At 46.7% G+C, this 18676-nt stretch overlaps 1 protein-coding gene across 4 annotated transcripts in view; it reads left to right on the plus strand.

Annotated features, from left to right (window-relative positions):
- Positions 1–18676, plus strand: part of SNX29 (sorting nexin 29) — a 599088-nt gene that overhangs the window by 43145 nt on the left and 537267 nt on the right. For all 4 annotated transcript variants that reach the window (XM_061402536.1, XM_061402537.1, XM_061402539.1 and 1 more), the window contains one exon: positions 5329–5453. In XM_061402536.1, the coding sequence (XP_061258520.1) occupies positions 5329–5453 (125 nt within the window). The remainder of the gene's footprint in view (positions 1–5328; positions 5454–18676) is intronic.

Genomic DNA, 18676 nt, shown 5'->3' on the forward strand with positions numbered 1-18676 from the left:
TGTTGACTTAAAAAAATCAACTTTTAATGTTACTGTTTCTTTTATTGCAACATTTAAAATTTGCTGGTTAAAAACATTTTTATATCTTTTTGTAGGTCTCCTTTTTTTGGCTTAACTTTATAATCTATGCTTTTAAAAAATGCCATTTCAAATTCTCTGCATATAAATAATGATTGCATGAGTTTTTTTTCCCTCAGTATAACTTTGATGCCAGATTTTTTCATTCTTTGTAGCTCAGGGTAGCAATGTTTCTGGTTCTTGAGACATGAATACTTTTTAAATGCAAAAAAAGAAGCTAAGTGAGAAAAACATAGAGGTAAGAAAGACATCACCAGTAATTATTTTATCAAGTTGCTGTTAATTTTTTACATAATTCCCTTCAAATTTTTTTTTTTTTAGTATAGTTGAAAACATACTTAATATACAGTTGCATACCCTGCTTATGTTTCATTTCATATTGTAAACCTGTTGGCTTATCATTATAAACTCTTGATAAATATTTTAAATGCTAAATGGCATTCGATTATATTTTGTATTATCATTTAACCAATTCCCCAAGTGTCAAATCTTTATGTATTTTTAACTTTCCACAGTTGCAAAGGATGTTTTGAATATTTTCATTCTGAAATCTTTATCTGACTTGTAGATGACAGTTGAGGATTGATTGGTGCTGGTAAAATTCAGCCAGAAAGGATGTGCACTTTGCTGAAAATTTGTAAGGCACAAATGTAGGGCGTGGCCCGCTGCAAATGACTGTCATGTGATGGCCGCGTAGCAAGGCTGGTTGATTGCGCCGTCTTAAATCGGAGATGTGGCTACTGCTGTCAGTGGCTGGTTTCCGTGGGTACAGCCGGCTCTGTTCTGGGTGACTCTGGAGCTTCCCACATGAGGACAGTCCACTCCGTTTTCACTGCTGTACTTGCTCTTCACCAAAACATTCCAATGAAGCTGTAACATCTGAAAGGATCAGTTTAAAGTTACGCCCTCTGTCACCAGGTTAATCTGATGTGGTTCTTAAAATGCAGCTTTTATTACTGATCCTGTCTGTCTCACATTCACCATAAATGCCTCATAGTTGCCATAAAAAAGCACAGGATTCTTAGGACTCTTATTAAAGATTAATGTGATAGGTTAAGCAGTCTTGAAATATAGGACGCAGCTCAGGAAGACCAGTGCCTGCAGAATTTTAGCAGTGAAGCGGTTAAGCTCGTGCAAAGTCCAGCTGTGCTGGTGGTGGTGGGAGACAGTTTTGGCAGGAGAAGGTTATTTCAGTTTTAGCAGGAGAAGGTTATTTCATTTCCCACTCGTTAACTCCTTCACTCCTCCATCAGGGTTTTACTGAGCACCCTGAGAGCAGGTTTTATTATTTTGTTTTAAGCAGCTTAATTGAAGTGTAATTTACTTACCATAAAAATCTACTCCTTGTACATGTACAATGCAGTGAATTTTTAAAAGTAAATTTATAGAGCTGTGCAGTCATCACCCCAATTCAGTTTCAGAACATTTTCATTACCCCAAAGAGTTTCTTTATGCCAGTTTACAGTTAATCCCTGATTCCAGCCTTAGGCGAGCACTAATGTAATGGGTTGGCCAAAAAGTTCTTTTGGGTTTTTCCATAAGATGTTAGGGAAAGGCTACCCACGCCAGTATTCTGGCTTGGAGAATTCCTTGGACTGCAGTCCATGGGGTCGCAAAGAGTTGGACACGACTGAGTGACTTTCACATAAGATGTTTTGGCCAACCCGATACTTGTAGTTTCTATATATTTACCTTTTCTTGACATTTCATGGAATCATACAGTGTATGGCTTTGGGTCTGATTTCTTTCCTTTAGCATTATATTTTCAAGGCTCGTCGTTGTTGTAGCATGTGTCAGTACTTTATTCCTTTTTATTGCTTAATAGTATTCCATTGTATCAATATAGGGCTTCCCAGGTGGCGCTAGTGGTAAGGAACCTGTCTGCCAGTGGTAAGAGACACAGGTTCTATCCCTGGGTTGGGAAGATCCCCTGGAGGACATGGCAACCCACTCCAGTATTCTTGTCTGGAGAATCCCATGGACAGAGGAGCCTGGTGGGCTGCAGTCCATAGGGTCGCACAGAGTCGGACATGACTGAAGCAATTTAACACACACACATGCATGTATCAATATACCACATTTTATTTATCCACTCATCTGGTAAACAGCTATATACATAAAAACTTGAAGTGATTTTCTTGGCTGGTGTTTTTTTTTTTTTTTTAATTAAAGCATCCACTGTTAAGTGCCCTGCTTAATTAAAAACATGGCCAATTCATTAACTCAGATAGATGTGAGAAAATGCTGTGGAGGCAGCCAGTCCTTCCCCCCACCCTCAACGTGGGTCTCAGAGAGCACTCAGGGGAGAGCATCCTGGAAAATAGGAGAGACTGAGCTGAGAAAACAGTGAGCTCCATGAAGGCAGGTGCCCCGTTCTGCAGGAAGGATCATCTTGCCGAGTCAGATGAGAAGAAATGGAACAGCTTCAGGTGACGTGATTATAAGTCAGTACCCATAGCACGCCCACTACAAGATGAAGGGTGTAGATTCCTGTGGTTGGACAAGTGTGTTCTCTTTGGTTCCCTAGTCGTAACTGACCTGGATTCCACCTTATACAACATCTCCAGAGATGCCCCTCTTACCTAAGTAGACGTCAAGCCCATGTTCTGAGTTCTTCGAGGGGAGGGACAGTTCTGATCACATACATCGCAGAAGCCAGGCGTCCTGCCGGGTGCTGGAGCAACTAAGACGATTGAGGCGTGATCCTGGCTGTCAGGGAACTTGAGTTAGCCGGAGGAGACAGCGGTGGAGAGCAGCTTGTTCATAGAGAGATTAGCCAAGTGCTGCAGCCTGAGGAAGACTCAGGAAGGCTTCCTGGAGGAGGGGCTCCTTGAGCTAAGTCTTGAATGACCTGTAGATACAAGCTCAGGTCAAATGGGGAGGGTGAGAAATAGAATGGCCTTCAGTAAGGCAGACATTATGTAACAAACTAATTATAGGACTAACGCCCACCTTGGTTTTCTGCTGCGTTGGGCTGATTGTGACCTAGGTGCATCTGGAAGGCAATACTGCTGACGTAACCCAGACCTCAGGGGCTGGGTTAATGCTGTTCCCCTGCATTCCATTCCCTTTAGAGGCCAGATGTTATTATAGAGTTGGTGGGGCAGTTATCGACTTGTGCACTGGAGCCAAACAACCTGACTAGGATTGTTGAGTTAATCATTGTATTTGCTGATGATTCGTTTAAAGATAGAGGCTGTGGTTTAATATGGAGACTTCTAAACACAGACCAAGGTTCCCCCTCCTCCTCCTTGCCCCACTGCCCCGAGACAGGGCCCTTGGTCAGGCTCCATTGTATCATGCCTCTGTTTTGGTTTCTGTGGGGTTTAATTTTGGTGGGCGTCCTAGCTTTGCAGGGAGCCCTCAGCAGTGTGCCCCTGTGGATACACAGAGAGACTAGCATATGCACATCTAATGTCTGAGTGGCATCTGCCCAGAGAGGAGGATTGTTTCAATGTGGGGGAGTCTTCTGGGGCCGAGGTTCCTCACGCTTTTACATACCTGCCGAAAAAGCATATACAGAGCACACGCTGTGTGCCAGGCACTGCGTGAACTAGCTGCAGGGGAGCCAGGAGGACCAGTAGGAGTTGGAAGCCAGGTGGTGTAGGTGAGGACACGAGTTAGGTTTGGGATGCAAGAAGGGACTCCTTCCTTTGGAGGGCTGACTTTGATCATTGGCAGTAGTAGCCTGGAAGGCTGGGATGGATTAGTGATGTCTGCCACAGGCACAGACTAGAGAGTCAGTGTACATGTGCTGTGTATTTGCTGGTACTGTGTTAGGGTTTCCTGGTATAGACAACACTCGAGTAAAGGTGGCATATGGGAGAAAGTGGACTTTTGTCTTAGAATAAAGCCTGTTTGTCGTGGTGCAGAGTGTAGTGGGAACTACCTTGGGTAGCGTGGGGGTGGGTAGGTCTGGAGTACGGATATTGCTGTTAATTATGTACTTATTATGTGCTCTTACCTGTCTCTAAGCCTCAGTTTCCTGACATGTAAAATGCAGGTAATAATACCTGCTCCAATCATATCATCATGGGAGTAGCTAGTGAAATCATGGATGTGAAAATGTTTACCACCCATAGCGTGATAAATACTTGGAGTATAATTACTACATGTGTGGGGGTGGGTGGAGCAGGAAATGCCTGCAGTTAGGCAGGGATGAGCCAGGTGGTGGTGGCCTCAGGGTCTTTGCACTGCGCCCCTCTGCCCAGCCTGCTGCCTCTTGTCACGTCTAGGTCATGACTCTAAGGTTACCTCCATTCAGGCCACACCGTCTAAGCCTGTTCTTGCCTTGGCTCTGTCTACCACCTCATCTTGTTTTATTTTCTTCAGAGTTCTTGTCAACTGATAGGATCTGGTTGGCTTATTTGGGAATCTCTCCCTGCTAGAACCTTGTCTGTCTCACTCCCACTTTTGTATCCTCAGAGCCTAGAACAGTGCCTGGCACCCGGGACGAGTTCTGGATTTCCTAACGTTTGTTGCCTGAGTGAATGGAAGGGTTTCTGAGGTCCACAGATCCAGCCGGGTGGGGGCCCAGGAGCCCTGGGGGGACTGTTAAGAATTGAGTGTGGTTATGGTGACCTCATCTCTGTGAACATGTTCCTGAATCTCCCATTTCTTTGGTTATTGAGAAATAAATTCAATTAAATGCACAGTAATTGTAACTTAATTGAAAATTCCATCAACTCCAGATCTGCCTTCAACAATGTAATCTCTTAACAACAAAATAAAGAACAAGAATCAGAATTCATATTATTTCTTTAGGGTATGTAACAGGCCATGAAATTACACAATGTTTCCAATTTGGCAGACCTGCGAATTCAATCTCTTAGAAGATAATCTTGTTTCATAAAGGACATGATATGAATTAGAGTTGAAACTTGCGAATTGGATACAAATTAACACCCAACCCCTCCCCGCACACAACTGATTTGTTTTTAAATTGGTTTTTTTCTCCCCCACCCCCGCTGGCTGGCACCAATTCCATTTCCCCTTGTCTCTTGTGAATTGTTTCTGTGCTTTCACCAGTCTGATGAACAGGGGCTGGACTGTGTGGGGCTGCCCTGAGTTAACCTGAAAGGAACACAGATGCGGAGAGCTAGTGGGGAGTCACTTGCATGTCAGTTACCTGCTTGTAAATCCTGGCATCTAATGTGTTCCTTCACTCGCTCCCCTGGGAGATGCTGACACCTCCCTGGTTGTTTTTCTCCCTTCCCGGGGTGGACTGATGAATCACTGGTTCTCTTGCAGGGTAACCTGTCTGTGTGCCCAGTTTGAAGCCGTCCTGCAGCACGGCTTGAAGAGGAGTCGAGGGTTAGCACTCACGGCGGCCGCGATCAAACAGGCAGCAGGCTTTGCCAGCAAAACTGAAACAGGTACTCCTCGGCCGGGTGAAGCCCAGAGCATATCCCTTCCTCTCTGCCCTTTTAATTTTTATTTATTTTTTAGTAGCAAGCAAGGCAGTCATTGTGCGGGACTGCTGGGGGTGGGAGGCCGTGGTGATGCGGAAATCCACGGTGAGGATGTCTCACCACAGTCAGTACCTGTGTTGTCTGGCATGTTAATTGAAAGGAAGTCACCCTTTGTGCAGAATTCTCAGAGCCACGTGTTGGTGGTCTCAAGGGACTCGGTGGGGGCCTGCCGCTGAGGTGCTTATTTCCCCAGTGTGGTGTAGCAATTGGTGAGAAGTGAATAATCTGTTCTGATTTGACGCACAAGGATGGCACGGCATTTCATAATTAAATCTGTCTTCAGTAACAGTGACAGAAATCAGGCAGATCTCTGAGCTTAGAATTCTGCCACCATCCTTTTTAAAGTTGTCACAGCATTTCGCTTGTCCTGTCCTCTTGTGTCTCTGAATGACAGGAATGATGCTCGTAATAATAACTCTTAGCACCCATGGGTACTTAGTGTCAGCCTGGCATGTTGTTAGTCTTAAATTAACTCGCTCAGTTCACAGGACAGTTCTGGGAGCGGTCGGGATCTTCATCTGTGTTCTCTGCAGTGCAGCCATTATTTGTTCAGTGGTTTGCTTTGGATCTGAACTTGTTTTTGTTTTCTTTCTTAATTTATTTATTTTTAACTGAAGGACAGTTGCAATACTGGTTTCTGCCCGGATCTGAACTTTTTTGTTTTTAATATTTATTTGTTTATTTGGCTGTGCCGGGTCTCAGTTGTGGCATGTGGGATCCAGCTCCCCGACCAGGGATCGAATCCGGGACCCCCGCTGCATTGGGAGCACCGAGTCTTAGCCACTGGACCACCAGGGAAGTCCCTGGATCTGAACTTTGAAGTGTATCACGTTGTATAAAAACCCCCCACACCCCCGATTTTGAAGAGCAGGTTAAGACCCTGCTTGTGGGTGCCACCTTGAATTCCTGAATCTTGCTGCTGTGACGTTAGTGTCCCTGCTGAGTGAAATGGGTTACCTTCTACTGGTCTACCTCCTTTCACATCGAGAAATCAGCCCTGGCCGTGTTTGGTAGAGCCGTCTGGAAATTCTCTGCCGACTGCCTTTCCCTCTCACCCAAGTTGGCATATCTCCCTTCCCCTTTCTCTCAGCCCTCCAGCAAGTCTTTGATCCTGCTCATCTCACCAGTTGCTCTTTTTCAAAAATGAATGTGGTTCCTCTTGGGCCTGCAAGAAGGATTCCTGTCATCATTGATTTTTCTTCCACCTTCCTGGGTCACAGTGGGCCAGTTCAGAGAAGAGCCAGCTTCAAGAGCCTCAGTCCTGCTTGGCCTCCTTGAATGTCAGCCTCAGTAGTCTCTGTGGCACTTAAAAAAAAAAAATTTTTGTCTGAGCCAGATCTCAGTTGTGGCGCATGACATCCTTGATCTTCGTTGCGGCATGCAGACTCTTATTTGGGACGTGCGGGATCTACTTCCCTGACGGGACTGAACCTGGGCCCCCTACCTTGGGAGGGCAGAGTCTTAGCCACTGGACCGCTGGGGAAGTCCCTTGGTGACATCGTATGTCCAGGACGCTTCCCTGAGCTCTGTGTGGAGGTGGTTTAGGGCTGATTGATGGCTATTTGAGGACATGGCTTTTCCGAGAGTCCCCCCCCCCAGCTTGCTGGCCCCTCTTCCTTTTTATTTCCTTCTTACTGTCTGTGGGGAGCTACCTTGGAGAAACTGGTGTGGAACGGACCGCAAGGCTATGGACAGTTCCTGGGCATGGCAGAGGCAACCATGGCTTTGGAGTCAAACTCCGAGGGTAAGCCTGGCATGACCCTGGGAAAACGCCCCTCCGTGCCCTCCATTTTCACTTGTAAAGACAGAGCGTCTCTCTCCCTGGGGGGTTGTCAGGCAGATTCACATGATAACCTCATGTGAAGCACCTGCTTCATTTCAGAGACATGCGCACCCCACTCCAATTGTTTAACCAGTTACCTTCTCCCAAACACCCTTTACATGTCTAACCTCTTTCTCCATCTCACCCCTTCTTGAGGCTCTGACCTTTTGACCATGAAGAATGGCTCTTTGTATTCCCATCCAGACTAGAATTCCTGTCGTCTTTTTGTTACTTGGCCCTGAGGATCACAGAAGCACCTACACATTTGCGAGGCATCACCAGCCTTCGCATTCTCACTGTTTCCCTGCATCTTAGCATGGTTTCTATCCTCGTGTCTTGGAGACGCTGATGAGCGAGTAGCCTCTGGCTTTGTTTCTGCTGGGGAGTGTGTGCTGCACCGTCTCCTGGCCAGTTAGAAGGGAAGCAAAGACCAGACTAGTTTCACACCTGAGTGAGTGGCTGCCAGGGGCTTCTGTCGTCTTTGTTGGCAGCAGTGATTAACCATTCACAGGCGCAGGGTGGTCCTTGGCTGATTAAAACCTCTTTCCTGCCATTGAATGTTTGATTAAAAACCTCATGGGGGAGGGCAGGTGTTTTTTCAGCTGCTAAGAGTTGGGAAAGATCAGGTCAATGGCTTTTTATGGTTGTTCTTAAAGCCGTTGGAATGGCCTTGCCAGGCAGAATGGAGAAAATGAAATCCTGAGAGATGGATCAGACAGAAATGAGCCTTGTCCGGCTCCCTCGTCCCTCCTGGCTGTGGGGCTGGGCCCTCTGTGTAGCTTAGTGATCGGGAAGCAGGGTTGAAATCCCCTCTCCACGACTTGTCACACACAAGCTCTCTGGGACATCTTCTCTCTGAGCTCCTGTTTCCTCTTGTGTAAAATAAAGATCGTAGCAGGATCTGCCTCGTAGGGTTGGGGTGGGGGCTTGAGGCCTTGGTGTTGATCTGCCCGAGCTGGTGCACGGTGATAACATGCCAGTCACTTTCCAGCGTGGGTGATGGTGTCCTTGCTTTTCAAATGATGACCCTGAGTCTCAAGTTAGTTACTAAGTTGCCCAAGTTCCCGTCTACAGCTGGTAGATGGCAGAGCTGAGGATTCCAGCCCAGGTCAGACCCATGTCAAATTCCTGGCTCTTCCCTGCTCCCTGCCTCCTCGGGCAGCCAGCCTGATGCCCGTTATCGCTCTTCTGTGGACCTCTCCAGCTCTGTTAACTGAATTGAAAGTGACAGGAGAGAATGAGTAATGGTGAATTAATCCACAAGGCTTGTTGCATTAGCTGTGTTTCTAAATGAAGAGAGAAAAGCTGAACTTCAGCGTAATGATTGAACAAAGTGACATTGTTGGAAATCACAATAATGGGATAATGCTGAGAGTCTACCAGGGGCATGCCTGCTGTGTTTGGTTGTCGGGGGTTCGGCTGCATGTAGGGCTGAATTTGGAAGTTGGTGCCCTCGCATAGTGTGATTTTTAATTGATTTGTTACAATACTACTTATTTTGTGTATGTTCTGGCTTTTTGGCCCCTGAGGCATGTGGGATCTAGGCTCCCCGACCAGGGCTCGAACCCGCACCACCTGCATTGGAAGGTCAAGTCTTACCCTGGACTGCCAGGGAAATCCTTTGTAGAGTGCGTTTAAAAATTTGTTTTTAAGATTCTAGCATTGAAAGATTTTGAGATCTTATGTGGAGATATGGGTTTGTAGGTTTTCTTGAACCTGGACCTGCGACTTTGGGCCCACGTTGACAGTTGACCCCGCTGGGGGCCCCGCACCCCTGCCCTCTGTCGGTGGGCCGGAAGTGCTTCATCCACCGCAGTCTGCACCCTGCCCTGTGGCCCCTGACCCTCGAGATGGCATGTTGGCCACCGTTTATCCTTGTCCTGTTAGTACTGTTCCCCCTCTTCTTATCAGAAATTCAACAGTTTTCAAGAGTAAACCACTCCCAGGTGGTGAGCCACTGAAGCCAGTTTCTGGAGTGTGGGAACCATTATCTGTGTCAGATTTGTTCAGCTTTATCATTGCTTTCAGGGTGAGGATTTGTTAACCTTCTCACCGGGCTGTAGCGGAAAGTCCGTTATTTTTTGTTTTTGTTTTCTTTTTGAATACGCTCTTGTCTTTGCACGGTATCTGGTTATTTTCGACTGGATGCCAGATGTTGTGTGTGAACAAGGGTAGAGATACTTTGAAGTTTGGGATGGCGCTGTCTTTCTTCAGAGAGGGTTTATTGCTGCTTCTCAGACAGTTAGGGCAGAGGGAGACCCACTTAGTCCAGTAAAGGGTCAAGCCGGTTCACACCTGGGCTTTAGTATTTGTGACGGCCCATGCATTTCCAGGGTGTAGTTTTTTGGGGTTTCCAGCTTATATCAGCTTCCTGGAGCTGCCATGGCAAATTTGCACACCATGGGTGGTTCACCAACAGAGGGATAATTTACCTTTTCACAGTCTGGAGGCCAGGAGTCCAAAATCTAGGTGTCCGCAGGGTTGGTCGCTTCTGGAAGGCTCTGGGGGAGGGCGTGTTCCTGGCGCGCGGTGCTTGTCAGCAGCCCCTCGCCTTGCAGCTTTCCCGCTCCCATCGCGGTGTGTCTTCACATGGCCTTCTTTCCTTTGTGACCGTGTCCCTCTGTGTCCCCTCCTCTCCTCAGGCGGACACCAGTTGTATCAGACTAGGCGCCCTCCCCCCTCCCCGGCTGCGGTATACCGCCTCTTAACTAATGACATCTGCCTAGAGCCTTCCCCCAAATAGTCACGTTCTGGGGCTCCGCATGGACTTGAATTCTGGGGGGACGTAGTTGACGTGCTTACCAGTGCCCTTCTGCATCTGCAGGTCCTGACCTGTGTTTTCTTTCCTTCTTCTCCTTTTTTCTTTTTTAAGACTGTGGGAATTCTGAAAGCTCCTCTTCTCACCAGAGTTGCTCTGTGGTTGGCAAAAGCCTCAGAGCAAAACCTGGCTCTCCATGTAGTTAGGACTCACGTCTGTAGACTTCCCTTCTCTTTGGGATCCGAGTTCCTCATGTCTTTCCTGTCTTTGCATAGCTCCTAGGACCTCAGTTTTTTTTTTTTTTTTTTAAAACAAGTCTGGCTTTTGCAGTTGCTGTTGTTTTTCTGGGGAAGTTGGTCTGGTTCAAGCGAGTCTTCCGTAGCTGACGGTGTGTCCTTGAATGGTGCTGCCACCGTGTGCTTTTCCCGTGGCCCAGCGTGCCTTATGTGTGCGTGACCATCCTCAGTTACCTTTATACCAGTCGGGTACCAGGATTTCCTCCTGGGATCAACTGTAGTCTGGGAAAGGGAGTCTGCAGGCAGTTTTCCTTCTGCTTTGTGATGATTTTAATCCCCACCTATATATTGTATATCTCCCGTTCCCTAGTTTGCTGTCTGTTAGGTGTTTTTGTCTTGTTTGTTCTTTTAATTAATTTTTATTGGAGTATAGTTGCTTTACAATGTTGTCTTAGTTTCTTCTGCACAGCAGAGTGAATCAGCTATACATATTCATATAATGCATCTTTTTTAGACTTCCTTCCCTTTTAGGTCACCACAGAAACTTGAGTCGAGTCCCCTGTGTTACACAGTAGGTTCTCATAAGTTATCTATTTTATTGCATATAGTAGTGTATATTTGTCAATCCCAGTCTCCCAATTCATCCCACCCCTCTCCCTGCCTTGATATCCATACATTTGTTCTCTACATCTGTCTCTATATCTGCTTTGCAAATAAGTTCATCTACACCATTTTCCTAGACTCCACATATAAGCGTTAATTTACGATACTTGTTTTTCTCTTGCTGACATACTTCACTCTGTATGACAGTCTCTAGGTCTGTCCACGTCTCTGCAGATGGTACTGTTTCATTCTTTTTTATGGTTGAGTAATAGTCCGTTGTCTATAGGTACCACGTCTTCTATATCCACTCTTCTGCTGATGGACATTTAAGTTGCTTCCATGTCTTGGCTGTTGTAAACCATGCTGCAGTGAGCACTGGGGCGCGTGTGTCTTTTTGAATTACGGTTTTCTCCCAGTATGTGCCCAGTAGTGGGATTACTGGGTCATACGGTAGTTTTGTTTTTAGTTTTTTAAGGAATCTCTCTACTGTTCTCCATAGTGGCTGTAACCAATTTACATTCCCACCAACACTGTAGGAGGGGTTGCTTTCCTCCACACCCCCTCCAGCATTTATTGTTTGTAGATTTTTTTTTGATAATAGCCATTCTGACTGATGTGTCTTTTGTTTGTTTTTGATTTTAGTTTAGCATTCAGATTTCTCTTTGTTTTTAGCTTGGGGAGTTTTTCCCCATTTTACCCACTATGAAATGTTAGTAAGGTAAGCATTACTCTAAGCAGTTACACTGCCAGCTCAGCTGTGCCTTGGTGGGCATCCCAAACTGTGATCCCTTTGAATAGACTCTCCAGTGAGTTGGGTTACACAGGACCCAGAGAAGCTTGGAATTAGGTCACTTGGTGTGTCTCCTTTAGAATTCAGACCCCAGAAATAAGAGCCTACTGTGCCTGGTAGAGTCGTCGTCTCTGACTTTGACAAGTGACTGGGTTTATTTGCTCAGACTGTTGATTTGTGGTGATGAGATAGGAACCTGTGTTTTCTGAGTCTGGTCCTGCAGTTTGTTTAACTTTTGCATTCCAGTTATGCAAGTGAGCATGAATAATTACAACAGACAGTGGTAATTCCCCACCCTACAGCCCCTTCTTTCTTGCTAATAGAACTCTGACTTTGTTCTAACGTTGGGTGGCCACCAGCTTCTGCCCTGAGGCTGGCTGCGGGGGGAGTGAATCTGGATGAGATCAGGCCAGCTGTAACGAATTCCACGCTGCTAGTACTTGATGTAGGAGAAGGCCTGAGATGCAATCCTGACCAACGGGAAGGAAGGAGAGGTCTGCCAAGAGGCTTCTGAGAAGGCCTCTTGCAATTTAAATGAAGACACAGAAAGGCTTATCTTATGGCCATGGGTTGTTGTGTGAGACCTGTGTGATGTTTGGAGCTGTGGCAGTGATCTTATGAGGATGGAACAAGTCTGAAGACGAAAGTCAGTACACTCAGGATGGGATCTCAGAACGATGGAAAATACCTGGCCCCTGATAATGTCACTGAGCTACCGAATCAACCAACCCTGGACTTAGTGTTATGTGAGATAATTAATTCCTTAATATTTTAAGGCACTTTAAGTTGGATTTCTTTTTACTTGTATCCAAAATCATCCTAACTTAAATGAGAGAGAAAAGCAAGACAACTTAAGAAGAGTCAGAGCCTGTGTGCCAGAAATGGGAGGAATGATGTGATTAGCACATTCAAACACGTTCATCCTAGAAATGACACCTGGGTGTTTTCTGCTCCTTTCCTTGAACCGCAGGCCTGGCTTTCTTAGTGTTTGCTGGTGACTCATGTTGAGCAGCTCTGTGACCTAGGGGGTTTGTCAGACTGTGCTCATTTTTCCATTTTATTGTTGAAATGATTATGCAGAGTGAATGACAGCATCCCCATTTTACAGATAAAAAAAAAAATGAGGCTCAAAGAAATGAAATAATTTCATTAATGTACCAGAGCCAAAAGTAGCAGAGCTGGAATTTCTATTCAGGCCTACATGATTGTGATTCTGAAGCACCCGACTTCAAAAAAAAAGCTCTCCTGACTTTTAAATAAAGCTCCTGACTTTATTTATTTGTCTGCTCGTGGTCCTGGTTGCGGCATGTGGGCTCTAGTTCCCCCACCAGGGATGGAATCTGGGCCCCGTTGCATTGGGAACCTGGAGTCCTAGCCACTGGACCACCAGAGAATTCCCTGAAGCTCCCGATTTTATTCTTAATGGCATATTGTTTCCAGAAAGAGGACTCTCTGAAATATCACAATCACCCCAGTTTGAACTTGTGAGTAAATTAAGCAGTAAGTATTGAGTAAGTTAGTATCACTCAGTGTAAAGGTCAGCAAACCATGTCCCACCTCCTGCTTTTGTGAATGAAGTTCTGTTGGAACACAGTCACAAACATTCATGTGTTTACTGTCTGTGGCTGCTTTTAGGCAAAAGTTGTGACTGAGGCCATGTGGCCCATAAAGTCTTAAGTAGATATTAGCGCGTTCTTTACAGCAAAAGTGTGCCAAGCCCTGTCTTCGAGAACAAAGGTCAGAGGATGCCGCCAAAACCTGTTGCCACACTGTGTTCAGATGTCTATGGTCCATTTACCCCGCTAGATGGTGCGCGCTGGGCGTGCCAGGCACCGTGTCTGTTTCACTTCCTCCTGACTTTCCAGCTCCTGGCATGGTGTCTAGAAGTATATGGGTTCTTCAATAAAATTATGCTCAGTAAATATCCTTCGGTGGGAAGGAAGGGGATTGTTCAGTGTGCACAGCACTGTTTCTCACGATTCCTGAGGTGCCTTGGGCCGTGGTCACTCTCGAATTGCTTCCTTTTGCTGGTTCATAGCCTGTGCCTTCTCATTGTGCTCTCATGTGTTAGAAGGAGCCTCTTTTAATCCCATTCACGAGGGTGCCACCCTCATCACCAAAGTCCACTCGAAGCCCCATATCCTAATCTTGTCATCTTTGGGGGTTAGAATTTCAATAGATGAATTTTGAGGGGACCCACTCAGTTATAAAAGTGGCATTTCAATGGCATTACCTTGGAATTTGATGTTCTTGTAGATCACCATCAGGTTATGTGTTGGCAGTCTGTTTCAAGGTGATAGGCCTGATTCTGAACATACCAGAGGCACATTTATTATTGAGATGCCCGTCTTGTAAAACTAAAATGTAATTTTCCTTATTTGCTCAGCAGCCTTTGTCACCTCCGACCTTGACACTTTGTCTTCTCTCTCCTATAATGCCATGGCCCAACCTCTTGGCACACTTTCTACTTCTCTGAAGATCCTTCCTGGCATATCACTTCTATACCCTCAGACATTAAATATTACTTATACTTGGATTGGGCTTCCCAGAATCTTCCTGCCAAAGCAGGATACATAAGAGACTTAGGTTTGATCCCTGGGTTGGGAAGGTCCCCTGGAGGAGGACTTGGCAACCCACTCGTGTTCTTGCCCGGAGAATCCCATGGACAGAGGAGCCTAGTAGGCTGCAGTCCATGGGGTTGCAAAGAGTCTGATATGACTGAAGTGACTTAGCACGTATGTATTCTTGGATTCTGTTGTTGACTCTTATTTCTATACGTACTGTCTGAATTTCATGGTGAAAATTGCTGTCTATGTGTTGATTAAGTTATACCTCCTGCAGGTCAACTCCTGGTCTTTCTCCTGAGTGTCTCCATTTGAATGTACCAAGGGCTTGTGAGAGTCTACATGACTGAGTCGTCATCCCTACCCTCACCCCCATGTTTGCTCCTGTGCTCCCTGCTTAGTGCATGGCTCTGCCCTTCACCCAGGTCCCCTGGCCAGCCCTCGGGCTTCCTCCCAGCCTCCTCCTTCCCCTGCAGCTGCTCAAACTTCTATTTTTTCTCTTTATCTTTTAAAAATTGTCATAAAGTTCAGTCGCTCAGTCGTGTCCGACTCTTTGCGACCCCATGGACTGCAGCACTGCAGGCTTCCCTGTCCATCACCAATTCCTAGAGCTTGCTCAAACTCATGTCCATTGAGTTGGTGATGCCATCCAACCATCTCATCCTTTGTTATCCCCTTCTGCTCTGCCTTCAGTCTTTCCCAGCATCAGGGTCTTTTCCAGTCTCTCAGTTCTTCGCATCAGGTGAAAGTATTAGAGCTTTAGCTTCAGCATGAGTCCTTCCAATGAATATTCAGGACTGATTTCCTTTAGGATGGACTGGTTTAATCTCCTTGAAAAGATCAAAAAAGTATCCACACCATTAAAACGTCCATTTTAACCATTTTTAAGTGTACAGTTAAAAGGCATTGAGTGCATTCACATTATACAGCCATCACCACCATCCATCTTCAGAACCTTTTCATCTTCCCAAATTGAAACGCCTCCCCTATTAAATAACAACTCTCCATTTACCTTCCCCTAACCCCTGGCAACCACCAGTCTATGTCTCTATGAATGTGATTACTTTAGGTCCTTCATGTAAGTAAAGTCAGGTAGTATTTGTGCTTTTGTATTTGGCTTATTTCACTTAGCATAATGTCTTCAAGGTTCATGCATTTGTAGCATGTTTCAGCATTTCCTTCTCTTTTAAGGTTAGGTAATAATCCATTGCATGGATAGAGCACTCTTTGTTTATCCACTCATCTGTCAATGGGTTACTTCTGCTTATTGGCTATTGTGAAAAGTGCAGCCGCGAACATGGGTGTACAAATAATTGTTCAAGCTTAAGTAGATGGCTGGATCACATGGTAATTCTACGTTTAGTTTTTTGAAGAGCCACCATACTGTTTTCCATACTGGATGCTTTTAAAATTCCCACCAGCAATGCACAAGAGTTCCAGTTTCTCCATAACACATAAGAGTTCCAATTTCTCCATGTCTTCACCAACATTGTTACTTGTGTGTGTGTGTTTTAACATTTCGTTACATAAATTAACCTATTTATTATAGGCTAAAAGTGAAAGTATTAGTTGCTTAGTTGTGTCTGATTCTTTGCGCCCCCATGGACTGTAGCCCACTAGGCTCCTCTGTCCATGGAATTCTCCTGGGAAGAATACTGGAGTGGGTTGCCATTTCCTTCTTCAGGGGATCTTCCTGACCCAAGGATCCAACCCACCGTCCTTTGCATCTCCCGTATTGGCAGCCGGGCTCTTTACCACTAGCGCCACCTGGGAAGCTAACAACACTATCCGGTGGTACTTCTCCTGCTCCTTCAGCTCCTTAGTCTTCTTTCTGATGCAGCCTTGACTGTGACGGCAGAGGTGGTGGTGAAGGTCCGGGCACCACCAGCTGCTGTTCTCACACAGGAACCGCAGTGCCGAGTGCCCACGGCTCGTCTCTTCTTGGTTTTGCCACAGAAGGAGCAGGTGTGCTTGGCGTGCTGGCTGGTGTCGGTCTTCTTCACCGTCTTCCTGAGGGAGGCATCGTGACGGGCCCCGTATTTGCTCATGATTCTGACCTCCTTGGTGCATTTCGCCAGGTTGCCACCACTTACATCTGAGCCCAAGAGCTATTTGTGTTCTTTCTGGTGGTAGCCATTCTGCCAGCTGCCAGGTGATATCTCATGGTGGTTTTGATCTCTTCTCTCTTGAAGTTTCAGATATCTCTCAAAGTCATTCACGAGCTCCCCACCAGTTCAGCCTGACAGTGCCCCCCCTCTAGGCTCCTGCCACCCGTCCCGCCCTACGCCCCCCAGTAGTCCTGAGTCCTCAGTATGATGCCACCTGTTTTCTTGTCTCCCTCTCTCGGTGGTCCGGGGCTGGGTCCATTCTTGCTCACATTGCAGCTCCGGTGTACTAGAAGGACCTGGCCATAGAAAGACTGCATTCGGAATAATGACTGGAGGACCCAGACTTCAGGTCTTGCTGCTCATTCTCCTGGGGTGCCAAGCCCCGCCCCTTCTGTCTGTGCATCTTCACAGTTGAAAGCAGGTGGTATTAATATACCCCCAACTCTAAAATTAGAGAAACCAACTCCCGTGATCCTCGGTGGGGATTTTTGAAAATGGTTGATTGCATTTAAATCAAATCTGAGTTTATATTTTGCTTCACCATGTCACCTTGGGTAACAATTTCATTTCTGTAGAAAATTATTTGTGGAGGAAGCCGCCTGTGCCAGGAGAGCCCTGGGCCCCTCCTTCTGACCGTGAGGGGAAGTCCACCCTACCCAGCCTTCCATCCCGTCATGTTTTCAGTTCCCTGTTTTTATTTCTCTGGTGAATTCGAAAACTTGCAAATCAGCTAGGTCTGGTGAAAGAGACATTGGGAGGATGTTTGCCGAAGGGGCAGAGAAGATGTCCAGATTGGCAATAAAAATGTTCAGCAGCTGGAGGGGAAATGCTGGCCTTAGGGAGGGAGCCAGTGTGCTGCCCCATGGGTGAGCTGTTAACCAGTGAGATGCTAGATTCAGGCAGTGTCCACAGAGTCCTGGGGAGGGTCCTTGACTGCTGGGGTGGCTGAGGGCTTGGGCCAGTGGCCACTTAGAAAGGGGAACAAAACTGCCCCAGGATACTAGGATCTGGGGTTTCCCTGGTGGCGCTAGTGGTAAAGAACCTGCCTGCTAATGCAAGAGTCGTAAGAGACACGGGTTTGATTCCTGGGTCGGGAAGATCCCCTGGAGAAGGGAATGGCTACCCACTCCAATATTCTTGTCTGAAGAGTCCCATGGACAGAGGGGCCTGGCAGGCTACAGACGATGGGGTCACAAAGAGTTGGACATGACTGATCAACTTAGCATGCACATATTAGGATCTGCTGTAGCCAGACTGGTGCCTCTTGGCCGGAGGGGACCTCTGGCTATTTCAGAGGTGTTTAATCTTGATGTCCGGTATGTTAAGTCTCAGACCCGGAGACTTCCCTGGTGGTCCAGCGGCTGGGAATCTGCCTTCCAGTGCAGGGGATGTGGGTTTGATCCCTGGTTGGGGAATTAAGATCCGACATGCCACAACCATGGAGAAGGAAATGGCAACCCACTCCAGTGTTCTTGCCTAGAGAATCCTTTGGACAGAGGAGCCTGGTGGGCTTCCGTCTATGGGGTCGCACAGAGTCGGACACAACTGAAGCGACTTAGCAGCAGCAGCAGCAGCAGCATACCACAACTAAGACCTGATGCTGCCAAGTGAATAGTTTTTTTTTTTTCAAAAGGCTCAAACCTGGGCCCAGAGTTGTCAGTTTAGAGTTATTGTCCAGTCTGTTGGTTCCGTGGGTCCTTCACCCTGTCAGTGTGAAAATGGATCTTGCACGGAGTATGGAGCACACCCCTAGAGGAAAACGGGGCACAGGTTTGGGAAGTGCTGGAGGATGTTCCCACTGGGAGCATGAAGGAGGTGCCACGTGGACCCCTGTGTCACGTGGACAAGGGCCAGCTGTGCCGGGCTGAGGTGTTAGAGCTGGGAACCCAGACGCCAGCTGCTCCCAGGGCCAGACAGCCCCCAGAGATGAGTGAGGAGGGCGCCAGGGAGAGGCGGCACCTGTGAGGCACGTTGCCCCCGTGGAGCAGGCTGGGACGTGTGGTCCGTCTGTGGGTTCAGGTGGAAGCGAGGACAGAGTTAGATGAGCCACCAGCAGTCTGCCATGGTGGATGTTTTCCTCTTCTTTATGGAGTAGTCAGATGGGGACATTAGAATAGAGCCCAAAGGAAGGGAGGGGGTTAGCTGTCCTGTTATTGCGAGAAGGAATCCCAGGTAGTTCAACAAGTTCAATGTATGGCAAAAACTGCCACAATATTGTAAAGTAATTAGCCTCCAATTAAAATTAA

Source organism: Bos javanicus, chromosome 25, assembly GCF_032452875.1.
Source record: "Bos javanicus breed banteng chromosome 25, ARS-OSU_banteng_1.0, whole genome shotgun sequence".
NCBI lineage: Eukaryota > Metazoa > Chordata > Mammalia > Artiodactyla > Bovidae > Bos > Bos javanicus.